Source organism: Typopeltis vanoorti, chromosome 7 (assembly GCF_054136105.1).
Source record: "Typopeltis vanoorti isolate ZY-2024b chromosome 7, IOZ_Tvanoo_1.0, whole genome shotgun sequence".
Taxonomy (NCBI): Eukaryota; Metazoa; Arthropoda; class Arachnida; order Uropygi; family Thelyphonidae; genus Typopeltis; species Typopeltis vanoorti.
In genome coordinates this window covers 42,748,187-42,770,340 of record NC_143555.1, presented here as the reverse complement: position 1 = coordinate 42,770,340, position 22,154 = coordinate 42,748,187, and the positions used below count along the sequence as shown (strand labels likewise).

The window sequence follows — 22,154 nt, the reverse complement described above, 5'->3', positions numbered from 1 at the left end:
TTGGTTAGAAAAATCCAAAAATAAAAGCGGACATCAAGAATAAATAAGGTCAATAAACTTATATTCTTCGGACACATTCAATGTTCATCTGGGTTGTCTTAAATGAAAGAAATACTCTTAATTTGGGCCACCACTACCTCACATACACAGTTGTCCATGTGGTGGTCTAGTTTGGGAAAATGCACCACTAAAAACAGGATGTAGAAAGTGAAGCTGACTGTGTGCATTTAATGGACCATGAGGAATACGATGCACGTTCCAGCTATGAATTACAACGGCATCGTTTTCCCATACGGCATGTTTAAAGGTTCACGGACTTTTACGCATTCGACGATCTCTGTCAGTTACTTGGATCATGTTCTCGTTTACATTATTACAGAGATTTTCTATCGAAAGCTGCGCTGTCTGTGTGTGTGTGTAGCATTCATCAGTATGACGCCATGCCCTTTTTATCCCTTAGGGCCCGTCTATAAATTATGTAATGCTATTTTTCGAATTTTAGATTGCATGGCACATCTATGTATAATAAAATGGACTTTGCTAACATAGAAATTGAACTCTTCACCTTCCGAAAACGTTACACAATTTATAAAGAGTAATTCTCCTCTCCCCTCCCCCGACTTTTTTTTTTTTAACGATAACTTTATATTCAACCATAATAATATAAATGAAAAATAAACTTTAGTAAAAATTTTGACATTATATAAGATTCTTCAGTGGAACTTAACAAGAGCTGAAGCTTTACTCGTATAGGGATATAAGTCAATTAAGTTGTAAACAGAAATCCATTTTATAATGATAACTTCCCTGAGAAATAAGAAGTTTGCAACTTATACCAAAAAAAAAAAAAGGAAAAGTCACACAAAGGATAAATCATCTAGCGTCAGGGAACTTGGGTTTTTCCTAGTAAAACAGGTAAGTCGGCCAGCGAATTCATTGCTGTCTCGAGGGGTTAAGCATTGGTCACTCACTTTCTTCGGTCAAATTTGGGTCCGATGTGCATAAATGTTAGGAAGAACTGACTTCGAAGAAAGTAAATGGCGTGAGCATTCGGCATATGTGGCTTACTATAAACCGGAAATACTTTGGTTTAGACCGCTGGTAAAATACTCACAGGATGCAGTTGTTAAGTATTCATTCCAAAGCCGATAAATAGTGTTCCAATTCCACAAACCAAACAAGACAAGAGGATTAATTCTCTGCTTGGACTAGGGCACTGTTTCGCAGTCCAAATAGATCGTTCTTTCATATCTTTGTCGATATGCCATTTTTTTTTTTTTTAGTGGGTAAAATAACTGGTAGTGATAAAATGGGCAATGTTTAATTTCTTTTGGTAAAACGATTAGCAAAATCAGATACATGATTATTTGGTCACTATCGTTCCCCACACGCACATGTAAACAATGACTATTCTTGTTATCATGTGCACAAGTAACTCATAATAAAGCAGGCATTAATTTGCTTTGTTCAGTGAAATACATCGATTCGTTTTCTGCTTGGATATGCTGTACATCATTTTCGTTTCATTTAGATAGTCGGAAATTACTTTTTGCCGCTTTGAAAATGATTACATCAAATAAAGTGAGCAACTATATATATATATATAGATATAGATATCGTGTTTTTACCTGATTAGAGGAAATCGGACATCACCTGCACTACTTGTGTAAAGGAGTGGGGGACAGGAACAGGAAACGCTATTTTGGATATGGCCATTTCATGCCTCCAATAAGCATAGCATTGGGTGATACATCAGAAAATCAAAGTTATTTACCACTTAGTCGCCTAGTGTTGTCTCCCAATACTAGAAGCAATACTCGTCTCGCCAAGGTCCCATTTGTGGAAATAGACCATACCACAGGAAGGTGGTGTTGATCAGGCAGGGAGAGGCTAAATATTGGCCTTGGAAAGGAGTGTTTTTGACTGTAGCAAAGTGTATTCAAGGAGCTGGGCGTTCTCAATAGAGCTGCTACAAAAATCAAATACCGCTTGTCAGCTGACGTAGCAGTACATATTTTCATTTTGGAGTGCAAGAAAATAATTTAAAAGGTAAGTGATTCCAGGAAGGATGGGGAAAGAATGGAGGGGGGGTTATTTGCACTAGTTTCGACTTTCTCCAAATATGGAAATTTGTGTGTGACGTGTCTTACTAGAAGTACTCAAATAATTTAAAGTTTTATTGAAATATTCGGCAATACATTTTGTTATAAATCAGTGCGAAATATAAATTAAACTGCTTATTTAATTTGAATGTCAGAATCAGTTCTTGCTCTGGGATTCTGTTACGCCACCTGGAAAAAAAAATCTCCGAACATTACGTAAAACTTATTATTTTGTCTCTGTCTTCATTTTCATGATATCAACCCCACCCTATGAAATAACATCCAACTGAATTTAACTAATCAATCACGTTCTGTCTGAAAAAGGTGTTACACCATAATCGTTCAGATTAGCGCTGTTATCCGAGCACAAGAATGCGAAGTTGCTATCTTTCGCGAACACAACGTAGAGGCAGCTAAAGACATGGCAAGTCTATTATATCTATTAACTGCGTGTCGCTAGTCGGAAATAAAAACTTGTCATATTCCTGGCAATTTATAGTAAAAAACGGAAAAATTCTTCTCTCGCTGATGGTATGGTATACGCCAAAATGATTTCACTTATAATGAACATCTTTATCTCTGTAGCAAGTTGTTTTAATTCCTACGCAATCATTAAAATAGTCACAATGACAACATTGCACTAACTCGGAATTAACTGATTCAGCCATTGAAACACTTTTTTAAAATAATTTATTTCAATCTCTTGAAAGTAAACTGTATTCCAGAAGGCGATTTTAAAGCTGTAAACTGTATTTCTCATTTCCCCCTGCACTATTGCCACAAAAAAAAAAAAAATGTCCGAAGTTATGTAAATATACGAAGTTGACTTAGTTTCATTGCTTTTAAATTTCAAGTGAAGACAGTAAGAAAATTTGAGCCGTAGGATGTAGTCGCTAAAGCAGATTTTAATTCTTATCATTAAAGCACTATTCCTCCCTTACCCATTGAAGGTGTGGGTTTTGAAAGACGCTTTGGGAAGTAAGCTGTTGTAAGTGCATCACCTACTGTCCTTCCTTGTTAATAAGGAGTAAAGAATCCCAATTTCTTCTCAATTTTGATTACACTGCGAGAATTTACAAAGGGCAACAAGTTAGAAAAATTTATGTATTATATAAATTTCAGGTGCATTCACCATTCATGTTAAAAAAAAAAGTATAAGTGCGAGACTATGTTCATGGTGTGCGATTATTAACACCAGTGAAGTGAAAATGTGCTTGAGTTTTCATGGAATGGTCTTGCAGCATGTCCTACTCAACAAAGCCGAAACTTGGAGGAAAAAAAAACAACAAAAAAAAAAAAACATATTTTCTTGTCAGAAGATTCTTAATGTTCATTTTCCTGTATTGAGACGCGGGGGGGGGGGAGGAACACGCAGTGGTTGTTGGTCCTAGATAGTTTCTAAAAGGCGTTCATTTTCCTTTTTTTAGATACCACCTGTGACAAATACTGCCTTAGGTGACAAATGTCTTGCTCCGATAGTAGTTCTTACAATATCTGATAAGTGTACGTTCAAAACTTTGCTTCGCATATCGTTCCGCCTCTCCTATTTCTCCGCAGCAGAAGATAATTTTCCGAGTGATTAACGTAATCGTCCTCTAACCTGCGGCTTCGAATCTCACCATGGGTATGGATGTCTAGGAATGTTCTCAGGTGGGAGATGAATTTCATCGTTCAGTGTGAGACCACCGCGTCGGTTCTATGGAGGTTTGTTTGGTCTATAGAACTGGGTGTCTGGATTATGTAAAAATGAAATCGATGCAAAACTTAAAAAAAAAACTCAGCCCACCCAACAATGCTAATATACCATAGGTTTACCAACCTATTGTACATTTATAGGCATGAGTCACACACACACACACACACACACACACACACACACACACACACACAAAACAGTAGTAAAGTACAATGGTTATCTCTCTGTTATATGCATGTGGAATATTCACTCCTTCCTTTGCTTCTAGTTTTTTCACATGCAGATTTTTCTAACTTCAAGAAAATTTAGACTAATGATTTTTTAAATTTCAAAATTTAAATTTCAGTTTATCAAAGCCGAAATCCTCCCGGCCATGGAATATTGCTCCCATATTTGAGGTGAATTTGGCGCAGCCAGGGGTGGGCAGGGTGACAGCCCCCCCCCCAAAAAAAAAAGAAAAAGGAAAAAAAAAACAGTAGAAAAATTTTCCAAAAATATTTTCCTAATTAAAATGATTATTTTTTTATTTATGTTGTGTCGTGTCTTCTATTTCTATACAACTTATGAATAAGGTGGGAATACCCTATAACTCCTTGGAATCACGACCGCTATGAACGCAAGGCGAACGAGGTAGTGCTCGGGCGGATCGAGAGCTATTTCGTTTGCCTGTGCCGGGCCGAAGAAGATCACGGGTTTCATGTATTGGCGATCACTGCAGATGCTCAGTCATAGGTCGTATGCAATGCGTAATGTCTATTCTCAAATCGTCTACTCAACTCGTCCCGCCCCCAATTAAATCTTGAGTGCTCGGGATCAGATATTAAAAAAGTATAAATTTACATGGAGAGCCTCCTATTTCAATCGGTAACGGTGATTCTTTTTAATTGGAAAGATGCAGGCTTGAATCTGGTTTAGGACACGAGAGCTTCGAAACTGAAAGTAAGTTAGTCAGAATCATACAAAGACAGCAGTTTTATCTCCCGTAAAACTGAGAAACCAGTCAGAGAAGAACAACAGCACACATACACACGCCAAATAAAATAAATAAAATAACCAGAAATAGATTATCGTAGTGTGCGAAGCAGCCCTCCAGTGATAAGGTCTAGGAACCCGTGGAAGTGCTGTATATATTTGACTCTCGGAAAAAAAGCAGCAACAACAACAAAAAAAAAAAAAAAAAAAAAAAAAAAAAAAAAAAATCGCGCGAGTTGAATCCAGTGAATATGAAGCGATGCATTCCGTTTTGGGAGAGGAAAAACTTGGATGGAATGCATTTCATGCTCAGATATTGGATTAAAATTGGGTCATCGATTCTTTCAAACGAAAATGCACACTTCTGACTGTTTCGTAATTTCTCGACCCCCACTGTCCAGAACAATAAAAAAAAAATCACCTAAAAATATGTCCACTCCATAGTGTACCCCCAACCCATCACCTGTCATGTTTTACTCGCAATTTTTCAATTTTAAAACAAATATGTCAACCAGGTTGGTCGAGTATATCTTCTTCTCAGCCTTGGTCATTCCAATGCTGGATGAAGGCCTACTCCTTTTTTGACCACTTCTATCTTCGGCAGTCTTATTCCACTTCTTTTCAAAGTTTCTATGGTCATCATCCCATCTGGTCCTTGGCTTTCCTCTGTTTTTTCTTCCTGTTGGTATCCAGTTTGTAAGCTCCTTGGTCCAGCGTCCATTACATGACCTGCTCACTTCCATTTTCTGGTCTTAATTGTGAGTTGGAATGTCATTTTGGTTCGCTCTCTAATCCAAAAGTTTCTTACTTTATCTTTTAAAGAGATTCCTAGGATGTTTCTTTCAAATTTTCTTTGAGCCATCTTCAATTTGTTTTTTAGGTCTCACCATAAGCCATGACTGATAATGTCGAGTATATAACGCACCCTATTTCTAACCAATAGGCTGTGGGTTCGAATCCCGCAGCAGGCATCGATGTTTTGTGAATGTCTTTAGGCGGGAGATAAATTGCATCACCCTGGGTAGCTACATTCATGCACAAATAAGAGGTGCAGGTATTCTTAAAAAGTCACTTTCACAAATTGAAGTCTATTTAAATATTTTATTTTTGGTTAATGAATTGGTTAATTATTGATGCTAGTTCTTATCCCGATGACGTAGAAATGCATTGCAGATAAAAACTAATGGGTTAATACGGTTGGTTTTACCAATGCATGATATGTTTCGAATGGCACATGTTAAAATCTAATTCTGACTATTGTTCGGGTAACTTCAATCTTCAATAAACCGGCACTCCTAATTCAGCTTTTCTAGTTTAAATGAGCTATTAATGCTGAATAAAATTTGTGTAATGAAAGGCGTTACAAAAGAAAACTGGTTTGACCTAAATAACGTTAAGCATTGACAAAAATTGCTACTGCAATCAACCTTATTTCAGATACGAAAGCTGTTATTTTCTACACATTCCACCCCCACAACATTCGCTAAGAGACAGTGATACAGCAATTGTTATATTTAATCTAAGAAAACATTTTTCCCCCCCACATTTTGAATAAAGCATGCAAAAGTCTAATTTTCTTACCTTATTTGTTTCTTTTTGGTCTAAGTAGCATTGAGAACTTTATAAAAACTAGCACTTTAATTTGAAACATTTCATTACAGACATTTCCCTTCGGCTACACCACCACCACTCACACGATTGAAACTGAGCTGAGCGCCACCTAGCAACGGTCGTAATACGCAGCTTTAATATTTCGTAATTGTACTATTTGAAAATTCAACTTTTCACCAGCATAAAAAAATTCAAACTAATTTTTTTTTTTTTTAACAAGTCCTTAGACCAGTCATTTGTAAACTATAGCTGGAAGATCAGTGCAGTAATTCACAACTGTCCTGTTTAAGTGATGTGCGCAGATTCATATAGTTCCATTTAGTTTAGACACTTTACTTATCCACGTAGAACTAATAACAACTAAGAATCTGGGGAAAAATCAGTAACCTCAGAAGTCAGTTCAGTACGTAAAGGAAATGTATGCAGAGGGATTAAAATGTTTTAATGACAATGAAGAGAATATTTAAACGATTTCTCAGATAGTTCACCTAACTGGATATAAGCAGCACTTCATTCTTATTTAGTTCACTTAGGTATATTTGTCTAAATATCATCTAGAGATCTAGATGATAAATCAAATATCGTCTTATAAATCTCTTGTTGTCTATTTCGAAGCGATACAGAATCTAATAACATAATAAAAACAGAACAGAATAACATAATTCAGAGTTACACCGAGATATTCCTGTTGGAACAAAGGGAAATCTTTTTTTTTTTTTTTTTTGCATTTATTTGTTTTTATGAGACTGCTACTCCTCCAACTTTCTAATTAGTTCCTTCTCTGATCATTACAGATCTTTGGCAATCCGGCATTTTTCATGACACTCAATATTTAAGATCCAACAATTCTCCCTCTTGCGTATATCAAGTAAATCGAGCGTTAAAAATATTCCATTCACGTCATGTTCTGGAGAAAAGATTTTAATAGGCAATTATCTACTTAAAACTGCGAAGAAATTTTGATGTATGCTATTTATAATGATGTATACTAAGTTAGTACAATGTTTCCTTCTTAACATATTCATCAGAGCGAAAAAATCGAATTCCTAACCCCGAAGCCAACATGCTGACGAAACAGAGAACATGCACTACCCTAAAATGACGTACACTCGTATTCGAGGATTCACTAATTGGCTACAGTATGTTAAAGAGACCTTGCTGGCAAAGCTCAAATTAATTGGCTGCAGTACTAAATTTTCTATGCAACAGTGTGGTGGAGCTCTAATAGATTCACATTTTAATATGCACTGGATTAGCACCGAAAATATGCCCAGGTTTTCCCAAGGGAAATGTACCTGAATATATTTAAAAAATAATATGCCTGATTCAAAAGTAAAAATCCTGATGATATAGAAATGTATTGCAGATGAAGAAACTAATGAATTAATGCAATTACTTTTGTCGGTGCGTGATGTGTTCCTGTGTTCAAATAATCAGGATGATGGTATATAATGGTAAATCATGGTAAATCATCTATCACCAAAAGATGACCACACACACATCTATGAATCCACAGAATCCACAAGTGAAAATCTGATCATTTTTTATGAAAGTATTAATCATTCAACTGAGTCTCTAATCTGATTTTTGTTACTGTACAATGCCTCGTCTAAAACTATGAGGGCATTTGATTACTTTGAATGAATCTATTCTCCGTAGGTCGAACGTATATTGTCACTATTCGTCAACTAACAGTCCTGAGTTTGCGTGTCACAGGAATGGATGTTTGTATCTTTTAAGTGGGTTGATTTTCATCGAAAGGCCTTATGCTTATGGTTTCTAGAGCAGGATTGTCTGGATGATTATCAGGCAGTTCATTAGTATACTATAGGATTATAATCTTTTGTAGATGGAATTCGTATGCAAAAAATACACGTGCTGTTTTAACTGTCAAAATATTCTACACATTGGACCTTAGGTATTCTAGATGTCAGCTGGATCGGGTTGTTTAGAATTTACTCCAATGAGACCTAAAGTCGTCCGCGCGGTTAGCCGAGTGGCTATGCGCTTCGCAACCATATGCCTGGGAAAGGAGTGTCCTGGGCTCGATTTCCGTCGCCGACGTGAGGAGCTTAAGAATCTTTCTCAGACATAATCAAGTTAGCTGGTCTTGGGCGTGGACAGCAGGGTTTTTTTCCCCAGTTTATCTGGGATTTTTCCTCCCGCAAGCAGGCAAACCGGCCCCGTGAACACACGCATCTATAGCCCTAGATATACAGGGAGGCATAGGGCTAGCCAACTTATCCTCGGGACGGGTATAGAAGGGCTAAAGATAGCTCCGTAACAGGCCACTAGGCCTAATATCTGAAGGGAAGAAGAAGAAGAAGAGACTAGTCATGAAGTTAGCGTATTATGTCTGTCATCTGCGTATACAGTAGTCATAAGCCGATTATCTCTTCTATGGTAGAAAACACCATTTCATCATCGTCTGAGATTCATCTTTAATGAAAAAAGAAAATTTAAAAAAAAAGAAAAGAAAAAGTTAGGGCATGCATGGATAAGCTTGTCACAGAATGACAGTCCATAACGACATATTCGTAGAAGTGCTTCATTGACATAACCAAGATTTTTTCAGGTGTCTTGAAGTCCTGCACTTTGTTGTGAAATAGGAACATGTATATCAATCACATCATCTGTTGGACAAGTTTAAGGACCGTGCATCCTTCAAAACTGTAAGTAGTGTAATCTGCAATCTTAAAATACTAGTAGCGTCACTGGTGAAGTTCGACCAATGTTAATGACCTCGTCATCTGATTAACCGCTGGACTTTTTATTGAATCATGTTCAAAGTGTTAGCCGGTTTCATATGACAGTGGTGGGGATTTTTCCTCCGCTGAGCAGAACAAACCCACCAGAATAACACTTCATTACAGATCTAAAGCATTGGCCTCTCGGCCATAACTCCAAACTAATCCATGTTCAAAGGATACGTTAGTTTGACGCTTTTTGCAGTATTTAAGGACCTGAAGTGGAAAAACAAATCAGTATGACTACTTAGCAGTTAGAGGAAAGTTTTCAACTTTTGAGAAAGTAGACTTCAGCTGTTCTGTTAAAACTGGTCACCAATAATTACGCTAAACGCCATAAAAGTTGGTTAATATATGCATTTAAGAATCGTTTTCATCATATACACGTACAGCGTTATTAAAATTTCTAAGCATACTTTAAGAAACTGTATGTGTGTTCGCTGTTTCGAAGTTACTGGATTTAAATATCTTCGCGTTATGTGCGCGCACGTAGATTATAATTTTTAGCTTATTTGCGACATTAATTCTTGCTTATGCAGGAGAAAAAAAAATCTTACTCTAGCATCAAATAAAACAAGTGCTATAAAGTACAAGAATTTCGACATTCCTACATTAAAGCGTTCCATGCAGTCGTAAAATACCTTCTGACTACGCAAAAGCTTGTCTGAAGGTGTATGTGTGTGTGTGTGTGTGTGTGTGTGTGTGTGTGCGTGCGTGCACGATTTGTCAAGCAAGTTTTTTTGACTCTTCGCATTCCTAAGTTTGTGCTAATACAATGTGGGACGTGAGCAATCTCTCCTTTGTGCTCCGCATTTATAATTTTTGTTTCTTTCCATTTTACCGTAATACCAAATAAGTGAGCTATAATCAGAGCACGGTACCAGTCATCTGATGCTTATACCGAATTAGTTTCTGTGAGATAAAATAGATAAAGATTAGATTCATTACAGAAAATAGATTCATTACGTTTAACTGTTGATTTACGTTATTAAAATTATCATTTGGAGAATGATAAGTATCATTCTCCAAAATATTCATTTTGTGGAATGATACCTATCCGAGTGTTGACTTCTCACATGCTGTGATGTTGCATTTTCGTACATTGTTGAATGATCCGGTTCATCAAGCTCGTAGTTAAATAGCGACATTTATAGAAATCTCCAGGATAATAATACTTAACGCGCGATGGTGTGAGCTCTGCCGTTATCCGTCAAAACAGTCCTATTCAACAATAATAAGCGAGGTGCCGAACTGTCGTGTCCATTATCTCCACTGTTCATTGATGATGAGATAAGGTCGAGATTTTCATTGCAGTATGTCTGGGGAAAAAAAAATGAAAAAAAAGTCACTTCAGTAATACTGTTAACTGTTTAAGTATGAAAAATTCTGGAGTTTTTCATAATAGAATGGGAGTAAGCTGTGGTGTACTCTAGTGTGTCGTAGCGTGTGTATTACTGCTACTTTTGAGATAGCCTGATTTCAAGTGAATGTACCACATTTAAAATAAGTGGTTATTGTTCATTATTCTTCTAATTTCGTAGTAGGGTCTCGAGACTGCAAGTCGCATAAACCCGATCTTCCTGACGATTCAATTGATGTCGAAACATAAAGCAATGGATTCCAATTACATTTTCGGATAATATGATGTAGGTTTTGGGATAAAATTAATTCTGTAATTTCCGAAAACCTTTTCTAGAGACCAAACATGTAACTTTTTCAAGCCGCTTCAGATATTCAGGCCTCTAATAAGCTGGAAATGAACTTAGATTTTATATTTTAATTTTTAGAAACATTGACGATAGTTCTACACCAGAACCAGGCTTATGTCCTTTAAGACTTTAAAAGACATCTTTTTACTAAGTTAATTTCGATTAGTTATTGTTTTATTTATTTAAATTAAAAATCAAGAATATGATAACAATAAACAGTTAAACAACAGATATACACAGACGTTTGCAGACTATCGTAAATAAAGTTCGTTTAGCAATTGCATTCTTGTATCGTGACAGTATTCATTATTATAATTGAACTTAAAAGGTTTTGGCACATGGTTATTAATCTTGTTAATTATTAACTTCGGTGTATTATTAATAAAAATATTGCAAAAGAGGAAGATGCAGACGTTTACAAAATTCGTGCTGAAACAGCATTTCTGCTCACTGAGGACGGCCATCCTAAGCTTAAAAGTCTCATCTCCATCATCTGTTATAAATAGACCACAAAAGGGGAGAGAATAACGTGGAAATCTCGCTCGACCCGAATACTGCAGCCACTTTTACATCAACCTTCTAACAGCAACTCACTCGTGTATTTTCCATTTAGTGTTTCCTGGTGGGAACTGGAAGTTGCTATGACTGGTTGATGAAAGCCCAAATCTGGGTTGGATGTTCTAGTATTGGCTGCTAGTTCAGTATGAACAGGTTCATGCAACATTTTTCGGACCTGAGATTGTTCTGACTGAAACCAAAACATTATATCCAGTTCTGATCAGTAGATAGCGAGCTTACATTATGCTGTATGTAAAGCTGTTAAGCTTGTTGGTTAGAATCATGTCGAAGTAGTTAAATCTTCGAGATGAGTGCATTGTTAAGTGTCACTCAATAGGAAAAACAACAACACGAAACTGAATATCTGAAAACTTAAAAAAAGAAAATGAGTAAAATGAGATCAGTCGGTATGACGAAGCTTCTTTTTGGTCGGAAATACCTGGGTTCTATTCCCGTCCATGAGGAATCTTTACCTGGTCTCTTTCGACTAAAGATGAGTTAGCCGGTCTCATATGGAGGTAGAGGATGTTTTTTCACCCGGGAACTCAGGGTTTTTGTCCCTCAGAACTGTCTCCCAAATTGTCAAAACCTAATTAAAACCTTAAAATAAGCGTCTATTCACAGATATGTATACGGCTTATGATGCAACAATTATAATCTTGAATTCTTGTTAGTCGATTTATCATCATCATCATCATCATCATCATGCGTATCAAGGATTTAGGCCTAGCATGGCCTGTTCCGGCCTTAGAAGTCATCGTCGAATCGTTTAAGAGGACGTCCTGTTTTTCTTTCTCCTAATGGCTTGTTTTGGTAATCTTTCTGTTTTCATTCTTTGAACGTGTTCCATCCATTTATGTTTATATTTTTTAATTTTTTCTATTACTGGTTCTTGGTTTAATTCTTTCATAATTTCTTCGTTTCTTTTGTGATCAAATAGTGTATACTTTGCGGTTTTTCTCATAAACTTCATTTCTGCTGTTATTAATCTTTGTTTCTCTTTGTCTTTGTCTGTGTTAGTCGATTTATACTTTAAATAAAGACATTATCCTTGCCTAATTGAAGATATTTTCAAAATGGGCACTTAAGAGTGTCCATTTTGAAAATATGAACAGGTCGAAACAGAAGTGAAAAATGGTTCCGAAAGAAGAGTTTTACTACAACGAATCGGAAAAACCTTTGACGAGATTAAAAAAAAAAATGTTTTAAAAGTGTATGAAAATAAAGTACAGACGTCAAACTATGTCTTTCTTATTTATTTATTTTACTGGCATATTTCTTTTGGGTGTGGAGCTATCACAACGGAGACGTTACTTTCTTAACGATCTTCGTAAGACTATAGCTTCATGGACGAAGAGACACATGAACAAGGAAAAAATGATTGAGCATCTGCTCAATTTTTTAAAAGAGGATAATAGATGGTTTCTAATTATATTAGGCTGAGAGATTAGGTCCATATAATGAGAATTCGTCAGACGAAAGGGTTCTTCATTTAGTCCACATGCTATCATTCACAATATTGGCAGTTAACCCAGATGACCTAATTGACTGCAAATCAATAAATGTTACTGTTCATTATAAACTTTCCTTTAACTAAACACTTTTTTTATATACAAAAATACTTAACCATAAATATAGTTCTAAACAGATATTGTAGTCATTCTGATTCACACACACACACACACACACACACACACACACACACACACACACACACACACACACACACACACACACACACACACACACACACACACACACACACACACACACACACACACACACACACACACACACACACACACACACACACACACACACACACACACACACAACAAACAGAATTGTTTCTATCTACTATTCATGAATGAAATCTTTCAAGAAATGTAAAAAAATAAATACCTGCTCTCCATCCTTCCTACCTGCAGGTTTTAAATCCCAGTATGGCATGGATCTTTTGGAATATCATTAGATGGTAGATGATTTTAGTTGTCAGGTTAGAATCTCTTCTTTCATATTGGAAGTCTAGAAAAGTTCCATGTTTGGTCTCTAGATCAGGATTTTTGGATTATTATCCAATCCTCAGCCCATCCATAGTACTAAATGTACACAGGCTTACAGCCTTTCGTGGTTGGGAATGACAAAGCAGAAAAACCAGTAAAATTCAGGTTATTCATTAAGCTTTCTTCATTAACTCTGTGTCAAAATAAACAATACATTGATGTATCGCTTAATTATATGTGAGCCTTTCTTCCCAGAGATCGGGAATTTCGTTTATTTCTGGAACCAGTTTATTTAGTTTGGATCGTTGCTTAGGCTGTCTACCGTGTTATTAGCGATGCCATATAAAGCCACGCCTTCCACTACTGTTGTGAAGTACTCGCAAGTATATATATAGGAGAGGTGGAGGCTCGAACTACAAAGGACTTTATAGCAAAAAAAGTGAACGCTATACCGGAATGGATACTATGTATATCAGGGTGATACTGCTTTTAATTCATGAAATAGATGTGAAACACCGTTTGGGTTCCGAAAATTCATTAGGATCGGATAGCGTTTTCTTCGCAAAGGGACCACCAACTTAGCCTTCTCAATGGCCAATAAGATCAAATTTTCTCACGTTACAATGTCATAACACAGTCAGTACGCTAACATCCTCTTTCACATTTCCGTACAACTTTTTCTCCCCTTAGAAATACAATATCTGCCTGATGCCTTATAGCTGGAAGTCTGATCATACAGGATAGCACTATTATTTGTACTTCCGTAGAGCTATGAATCGTTTACTTTGATTTCTTTCACTAATTCAAACATTATGACAGGTCACCGGAAAGAATCGAGATGAAGTCGTCAATCATGTCATTCACTCCTTAGTTCATTCAGGTTATTCACTTCTTTGGTTGCTAACTCTTCTTAGTCAGACGTTAAAAGGCCTTAGCGATTCTGTGCACATATGACCTCAGAGATGAATTCAGACTGTGAAAGGATTGGAAGCTGATGGTTTTAATGCGGTCATTACTTTTTATATTTTTTGCCCATTATATTATTTCTAATATTCTCCAGCTAGAAATCGCTTGAATGCTTGGATTGGACCATCTGTCAAACAAATTTGGTCGCTAAATATTTACGCTGCTATACAATATTCATGTTTTAATTAATAATAATAATAATAATAATAATAATAATAATAATAATAATAATAATAATAATAATAATAATAATAATAATTATTATTATTATTATTATTATTATTATTATTATTATTATTACTTTATCACAAAATATAATATAATGTGATATCACATAATATGATATCGGTTTCTCAAACAAGCAAAATTTTCCAATATTCAAATATACATTTCGGTATTAATCTGCTCACCGAACTGGCTTACAATCAATTCCATATACCTAAACACTGATTAAACAAAGTTCATGATATTGAGAATCCCCGGATGTAACAATCGGATGTAAAATCCATTCTACTTTCGTAAAATCGCAAGCATGAAGGTAAGCACTAGACATCAGTCGGCCTTGTTAGCCGAGTGAATGCCATTCTCGTGCTTATTAGAGGTCTAAAGTTAACTTGAAAATTATCCATATTTGCCCTTAAAGCAGGTTTCTGGATTATATAAAAATTAATGAAATATCTAAAGGACAATAAAATACAACAACAACAAAAACCTTAACCCATCTACGGTTCTAATTTACTACAAATTTAGTACCTTTCGTGGGTGGGAATCACATAAAATAATAAATGTGGCTGATGTGAACAACCACATTAGCCATCTGCAAAGCAAACTGTGGATAATGGAGAGTAAATTATATAGATTAAAAGATGCATCTCCTATTATATTATGTGAAACCATCCTCAGGTGGGCAATAACAGCACACGCATTCTGTACTGACCGATAAATCATCAAACAGAGAGAGAGAGAGAGAGCTGTCGTAAGTAAACAGTAAAGAGTGAATATCAGAGACGAAAAATACAAATAACAGACTCACTGAAAATAATACTAATTAAAAGTTGCTTGAACCAGTAATAATTCAAAGCTTAGAAGAGTTAATACATGTGGAGTATTTGTTACGTATGCAGTCCATTATTTCGAATAGGCGGTTGTTGATGTAGTTAGGCCAGCTGGGATCACAGATGATGACACGCCTTTATGTGTAGCACAGTGACAGAACACAATATATTTACAGTGAAACTCATGAGCCACAAAACATTATGTTTAAAACATTACTTCAACGTTAACTGTAGGCTAACCAGAAACCAGAAAAAAAAAAAAAAAACCCAGAAAGCAGCGCTCTAATGCTAAGTTTTGTAAAATGCATTACTAAATATGATACAAGATATTCACTGTACATAAGCAAAATACTCTTAACAACGAATAAACATATTTTTTAAAAAAACTTCCTTGATAATTTCCATGTCATTTTTATAATAAAACGATATCATTTGGATTGCTATTTTGAGGACTACAAATATGCCCTGATAATTAAGAGACAGGGATGCGGTACTGTTTTACCACTTTAATTAACTGCTGTTATTCTTTAGGATATTAAGAGGTTATTCACTGATGCATGCAGCTAGTTCATTATATATGTCAACTGTGTTTGTTGTCTGGCAGATGCATTTTTTTTTTTTTAATTTATTTATTTACTCTTCGGATGAAACTAGACTTTTTGAGAAACCCAGTCCGATCCCAGTTAGATCGACTAATTCATCTTCAGTTGTAAAGCCTTTATAAACGATTCTTTTTGTCAAAGCTGGATTAGCATCCGGGTCTTTTCAACAGAATGAACAGTTTCGTTCTTTTGAAAGACTTACACGTTACAGAGCGCTCTTCATTTACAATACTCTGCTCTTTATAAAGCACAAAGTTTTTAGTTTAGATAATATATCAATATTAAATGAAATTCAAAATGAATACAGAGAATGAAAGAGAAATCCTTAGCTTGTATATTTAACTATGGGGAGAAAAATGAAATATAATTGATTGAATGAGCGCTCTTCTGATCACCTACTTACTAATACCTCATTTTGGTATATGAAACTAAATTAATTAGTTCATATTAACTTAATGAAGCATTAATTGTTCATTGGGATCTAATATTCGCCCAAGTTAGTTTCGTAAGCATTTTCATTATAAAATATGGAAATGAAAGACGCACAACGCTACACTAATGCTTTATTAAGGTAACTGTTAGTTATTCCTATTATGTATTATTCTCTTATATCTGTTATATATCTCGTATATATATATATATGAAAAAATTCGTGCGAAATTTCGCAAATAAATAACAAATTTTACGTAAGTTATCCGTTTTAATTGCGATGGTCTGCAATACTCATTAAAGTGACTTATGTCACGCAAGGAACCTACAAGAGCTTTTCAAATGACAGTGAGTTATTCCATCTCATAAGATGGAAGGGTTTTTCCCTCTAGGAAACAGCTTTTATAAAAGAGACAAACTGGCTAGGGAACATACATAATTAGCAAAAAATATAATATACTAGCCTCATAGTTTTAGCGGCTTCGACCATAATTTCGCCCATACTGCTATATAAAATGAACATTGCTGTATTTCATGCGAGGCGAGGACTAGTTTCATATAGTTAATCTCGGAGAACAGTTCTTTTTAACTTAATTGGTCACGAAGTACTCGTCTCTTTTTCTTCCTCGTGATATACGGGATGATTATAAAGTAATTTTAAGTTCAACCGCTACATCTTAAATACCTGTGTGCTCATGATAATAAAACTGCAGAAGATTGTTGAGGAATCTAAGAAAATACTTTAATTGCTGTCACAAAATGGAAGCAAGTATTAAAGTGACCTATGTGCATACACACTTGCGTTTACTGAATGAATATATCTTAGCCATACGATTGGCGATTTATTAATTAATGTGCAACAACCAATAGGCCTATAAAGAGGTAACTTAGTAAGATCTTATTATACCGAGTAATGCATTGTAGCTGTACGAGTAATGGGGGACAGGTGGACTGGCCCAAGTTTTTTTCGTTAATTATTAAATTCTGTACTTAAAGTAGATTACGTAATTATAACTAGATACACTAATCAGCGTTATTTTCGAATAATATTAATTTAGTAATTCTGATCATAATAATCAACAAGAAACTAATTAAAACCAACCACTCCAATTGGAATGCTTTCATAAAATTAAATGATTACGAATCCGATATTTTTCTTTAACACCGCAGAAAACAATTGCAGAAACATCACAATGGAAACCGGAAGAATACTACAGGCCGTGTCAATTTATTGTGTGTCGTCTTTTTGCTCAAATAAATGAGGAAACCTTACTAGGACATTTGCAATCCAGAACGTTTTTTTTTGTTATATTCATCCTACAGGCGATTTCCTGCTCTTATTTCGCACTATCATCTTTAATGACCCTAATAACAGCCCCTTTTCTTTTACATACGCATATATCTGGGTAGGCCTTTTATTTCCTGTTCTTCATAGTACCACCACTGCAACCTGTTCTATTCAGATTGTTGCTTCCTGTATTTCTTCTGGTGATGAAACATTGGTACGCTTACCATAGAAATGATTGGCTGTTACAAGCACTCGTACCAACGATAAAAAAATTTCCATTAGTCTTTATTATTATTCATTTCTACAAGTCTAATTTTTCGTCGTTAGCCAAGACGTAGCATATGAGTCGGATTAAAAGTAGCACAAACAATTTATTTGAAATATTACAACTAATGAAAGGTTGGAAGTTATTTTGAAAACATAACCGGGATACATATACATATCAAATTATATATTTGCAAAGGTCCTTTTATAACCGTGAGTCCATGTGCGATTACAGGCGCGCGCGCACGCACGCACACACACACACACACACACACACACACACACACACACACACACACACACACACACACACACACACACACACACACACACACACACACACACACACACACACACACACACACACACACACAGGCTAAATGATTAAAAGTATATTATAAAAATATTACGTAACGAATGCAGTATAAATGTAGCAGTAACCATTTGATACTGAGGTGTGGAGTACCGTCAGCAGTAGGACTCAAATGCTCAAAGTAGGACTAAGTTTCTCAATAAATCAATCGTTTTAATTAATTAATCACTCTTATTTTACGTGTCTTTGTTTCATTGGACAACAGTGATGATTGAGTTACGAAAATAGGTAAAAAATCTTCGAAAGAGTTTTTTTTTTCTTTCAGGAGGGACATTAAACTACATGCAAGTATCCTCCTACTTACGTGCAGCGAGTTTAGCGATCCTTCAACTATTTTTGGTGCCCTGTTCGGGAATGACCTGCAGCTGTATATCTGAGACGTCCCGAAATTGTTTCTTCTTCTTCGAGGAATCTTCAATTTTGAAAAGAAGAGGGAGAGCACTGGAAGCCATAAGTGAAAGCTGACGGGGAAGCAACCACAAATATGTTGCGCTTAGCTGGATTTTTTCCCCGTACCCTCAGAGCCGCTTGTTAGGGTGTATTATCGTGGTGAAGAAATCAGGTGTTGGAAGACTATTTCCAAGTAAATGCATATTGAAGGTATTGGTGAACGGATTCAGGATTTTTCTCTTGGAAAAGATACCTGATCTAAGATGTTTGTCTGGTAATAGACAATAAACGAGTCATCAATGATAGCGATTCTACTCATTTTGATCTCTTCACTAAAATGAGAAATCTCTCGGGGAAGATTATCAACCCAGACAGCGTTATCAGGACAGACATGTTTAAAAGTCCTCCACCACTCTTCGCAGATATTTACAAAAGAAAAATGAAGTTCTAATTTAGAATTTTCAAGTCAGTAAAACGAGGGAAGAAGTTATCTAAATAGCTGGTGATTATACGGCAGGAATGTAAGTACACGAAAAGAAATAAATAAATCACAAAATGCATTACTAATTTCTTTCCAATGTCGTATAAAGAACAGCATATATACAAAATATAAAAATAAAAAATTTCGTAGTAAAATCCCACCTATTCGACATCGATAGGTAATTTACAGCAGCGTTACTGGAAACTGATCGTTTAGGTCTAGAGAGGATGGAGACTATTGCTTCTCTTTTTATTATTATTTTGTGAATCGCATTCACAAAACACTTGTAAACCCAAAGTGCATTTATAAATTTGGTGGGCTAAGGGTTAGATAATTGGGAAAACTTCTTCAGACACCAAACACGGAAATTCTCGAGCCGCTGAGTCCAGTGAGCAGAGTATTGATCCCACATTGTGTGATAAAGTTCATCATACCCAACGTGGAATTCAAACATGCAGTCCACTGGATGGAGAGTGGATTCGCTATTTACTCGACCAAACAGGTCATCTTAGCATATTTCTTTACTTTCTACTCAATATTAACTCAGTCTTCCGCTCATTCTTATGACGTTCAACGCAAAGTTCATTTGACTTGCTGTCATTGTGTTTATTTGTGATATTAAAATGTGTTTCACATAAACGACTTTCAATCATGTTAACGAGAAATTGTGTCCATCGCTGTCTACAAATTTTCCAGTACTGAAAAAAAAAAGCAGCCACTTGGGATTTAAAAAAAAAAAATAAATCAGGCTTTTATATTAGACTTTCCCCCCAAGAGAAATTCGTATCGTAGAATCCATTTAAAACTGCAGATTTACGCATTTACATCTCTTGCTTGAACATTATAAAAATTTTAAGAACACAGATTTTTTGACTTTTCTGCAAATCACTGATAAAATTTGCTCATTATTTTTAGCACCTGCATTAAGCTCACGAAATTATAAAATCGTAGGTAATGAAGGAATGCCACGTTACGGTGCACATGCAGCGACGCTGAGAACCAGAGACTTCTCGCTCCTCGTGAAGTTTCTGGTTCTGGAGAAGAAAAAGAGGAGCGAGGCGAAGGCACATCGTAGTCGAGCGCAAATTCCAGCACTGCAGGAAGGGGGGGGGGGAGTTAACCTCCTAGTATCTTAATATAATCTTTGTATATGACACTAGTGCGACTCTCAGAGTTTTGTCTTTTCATCTCGTTTTACTGTGTCCCAAAGATATTCAATACGACTGACATACTGTGACTAAACAGAGCAGTTCATTAAGGTAACGTCACTGTCACCGTATAACCATTCAATTTTCAATTTTTTTTATTATGGTTAGAGCGTTTTATTAGAACACTGACTTAAAAAATCGATCATGAACTTTAATGCAGCTGGTATGGCTGCATTAAATACCTGTAAACTACCAATCAGGAGCATCCCGAAGTGGAAGAAAGGGATGTTCTCGAAAGGGAAGATGAAAAAAGGGATGTTCTCGTCAATCCATCTGATCACCTATTAGATTATCTTTGCTCATTATCAAATATAATTGAACGTAGATGCTGTATCCGGTCTCGAAGAAAATTTATGGCTTTTAATAGATAGCATCTGCACGCTTTGTTAGTCGCGTTATTGGTGGTATGTTAAGACGTTTACAATTGACATCGGGAATATTTTGACCACTGAGGGAGTATGTATTCGCATTCTCTTATATATAACGGTGAACATTCAGTTGAATGAATTATTCAATGGGGGCTCCTACTATGAATGATCCTTAGTCAGCCAGTAAAATAGCACCAACGGCTCTCACGAAAGCGGAAAAATGACAAATCGTTCCTTCTGGCATCGCTACTGTATAATTATTATTTATGCCTGAAGATTTTCATTATTTCTATTCATTATATAAAATTTTATTAGCACATAAATTTTATTTTTATTATTAAAGAGTGAGATAACCGAACCTATGGCTTATTAGATTGACAGTTATTGTATATTTTAATTCAGATGCGTGTGTATGTTTTTACTATTTCATATTTTATAAACTGTTCACCCAATAATAAACAATACTTTCTGTAAGATCACGTGAGACAATCAATGGCTTGTAGAATAAATCATTGAATACATTTATTGATATAAAATGAGAGAGAGAGAGAGAGAGAGAGAGAGAGAGAGATTTATATTGTATCAAACAGTACGTTCATAAACCAGTCTTATCGAATATTTCTTTTTCTTCTTAATTAGATAAAGTTAGAGCAAGTTCTGGGACTGACCGTATCAAATAACTGTGCCTTGGATTGCGACCCTCAAAGTGGAAATGTAGCGTATCCAGCTGGGTAAGTAAATCTACTGTAGTTAACAACTTAATCATTCCTTCATTTCTTTGAGCTTATGAAGTTAATAGCATTTTGCGAAATGAATATCCCCCCCCCCCAAAAAAAAAAAAAAATTAGTGCAAGATTTCATTATAAAATAGTGTCTCGAGTCATTATTAGCCGTAACTTGAAACAGGAGTAAGTAAACACGATATGTTACTCATGTCAGTTTTGAATTGTCGACCGATCGGTGTATCTCTCCCTGATGATGATGATGTCCTTGTAACAAGAAAGAAATGTACTGGAGTTGGAAATCCTTTTTTTTTTTTTTCATGTGCTGACCATTATTAGTAATGTTTACACTCATGTTCTGTTACAACCAGGAGTGTAGTCGGGCCAGGGCGCGGCAGGGCGAAGCCCTGGTACTTTTTTAAAACTATCAAAATTTTTAAATTCATTATAATAATGAGACATAATGCATTTCCAGCTTTCGGTCAAAAAATAGCAGCTTGCTGCTCTTGTCATTTTCGTTTCAGAAAACAAGGCAATCTCTCTGTCATATGTCCGTCGCAATAATAATAATAATAATAATAATAATAATAATAATAATAATAATAATAAT

At 35.6% G+C, this 22,154-nt stretch overlaps 1 protein-coding gene across 1 annotated transcript in view; it reads left to right on the top strand.

Annotated features, from left to right (window-relative positions):
* Nucleotides 1-22,154, top strand: part of LOC150104628 (mitogen-activated protein kinase-binding protein 1-like) — a 399,663-nt gene that overhangs the window by 25,166 nt on the left and 352,343 nt on the right. The window contains exon 2 of the mRNA XM_090395826.1: nt 21,462-21,553. Coding sequence (XP_090251952.1) covers nt 21,462-21,553 — 92 coding nt within the window. The remainder of the gene's footprint in view (nt 1-21,461; nt 21,554-22,154) is intronic.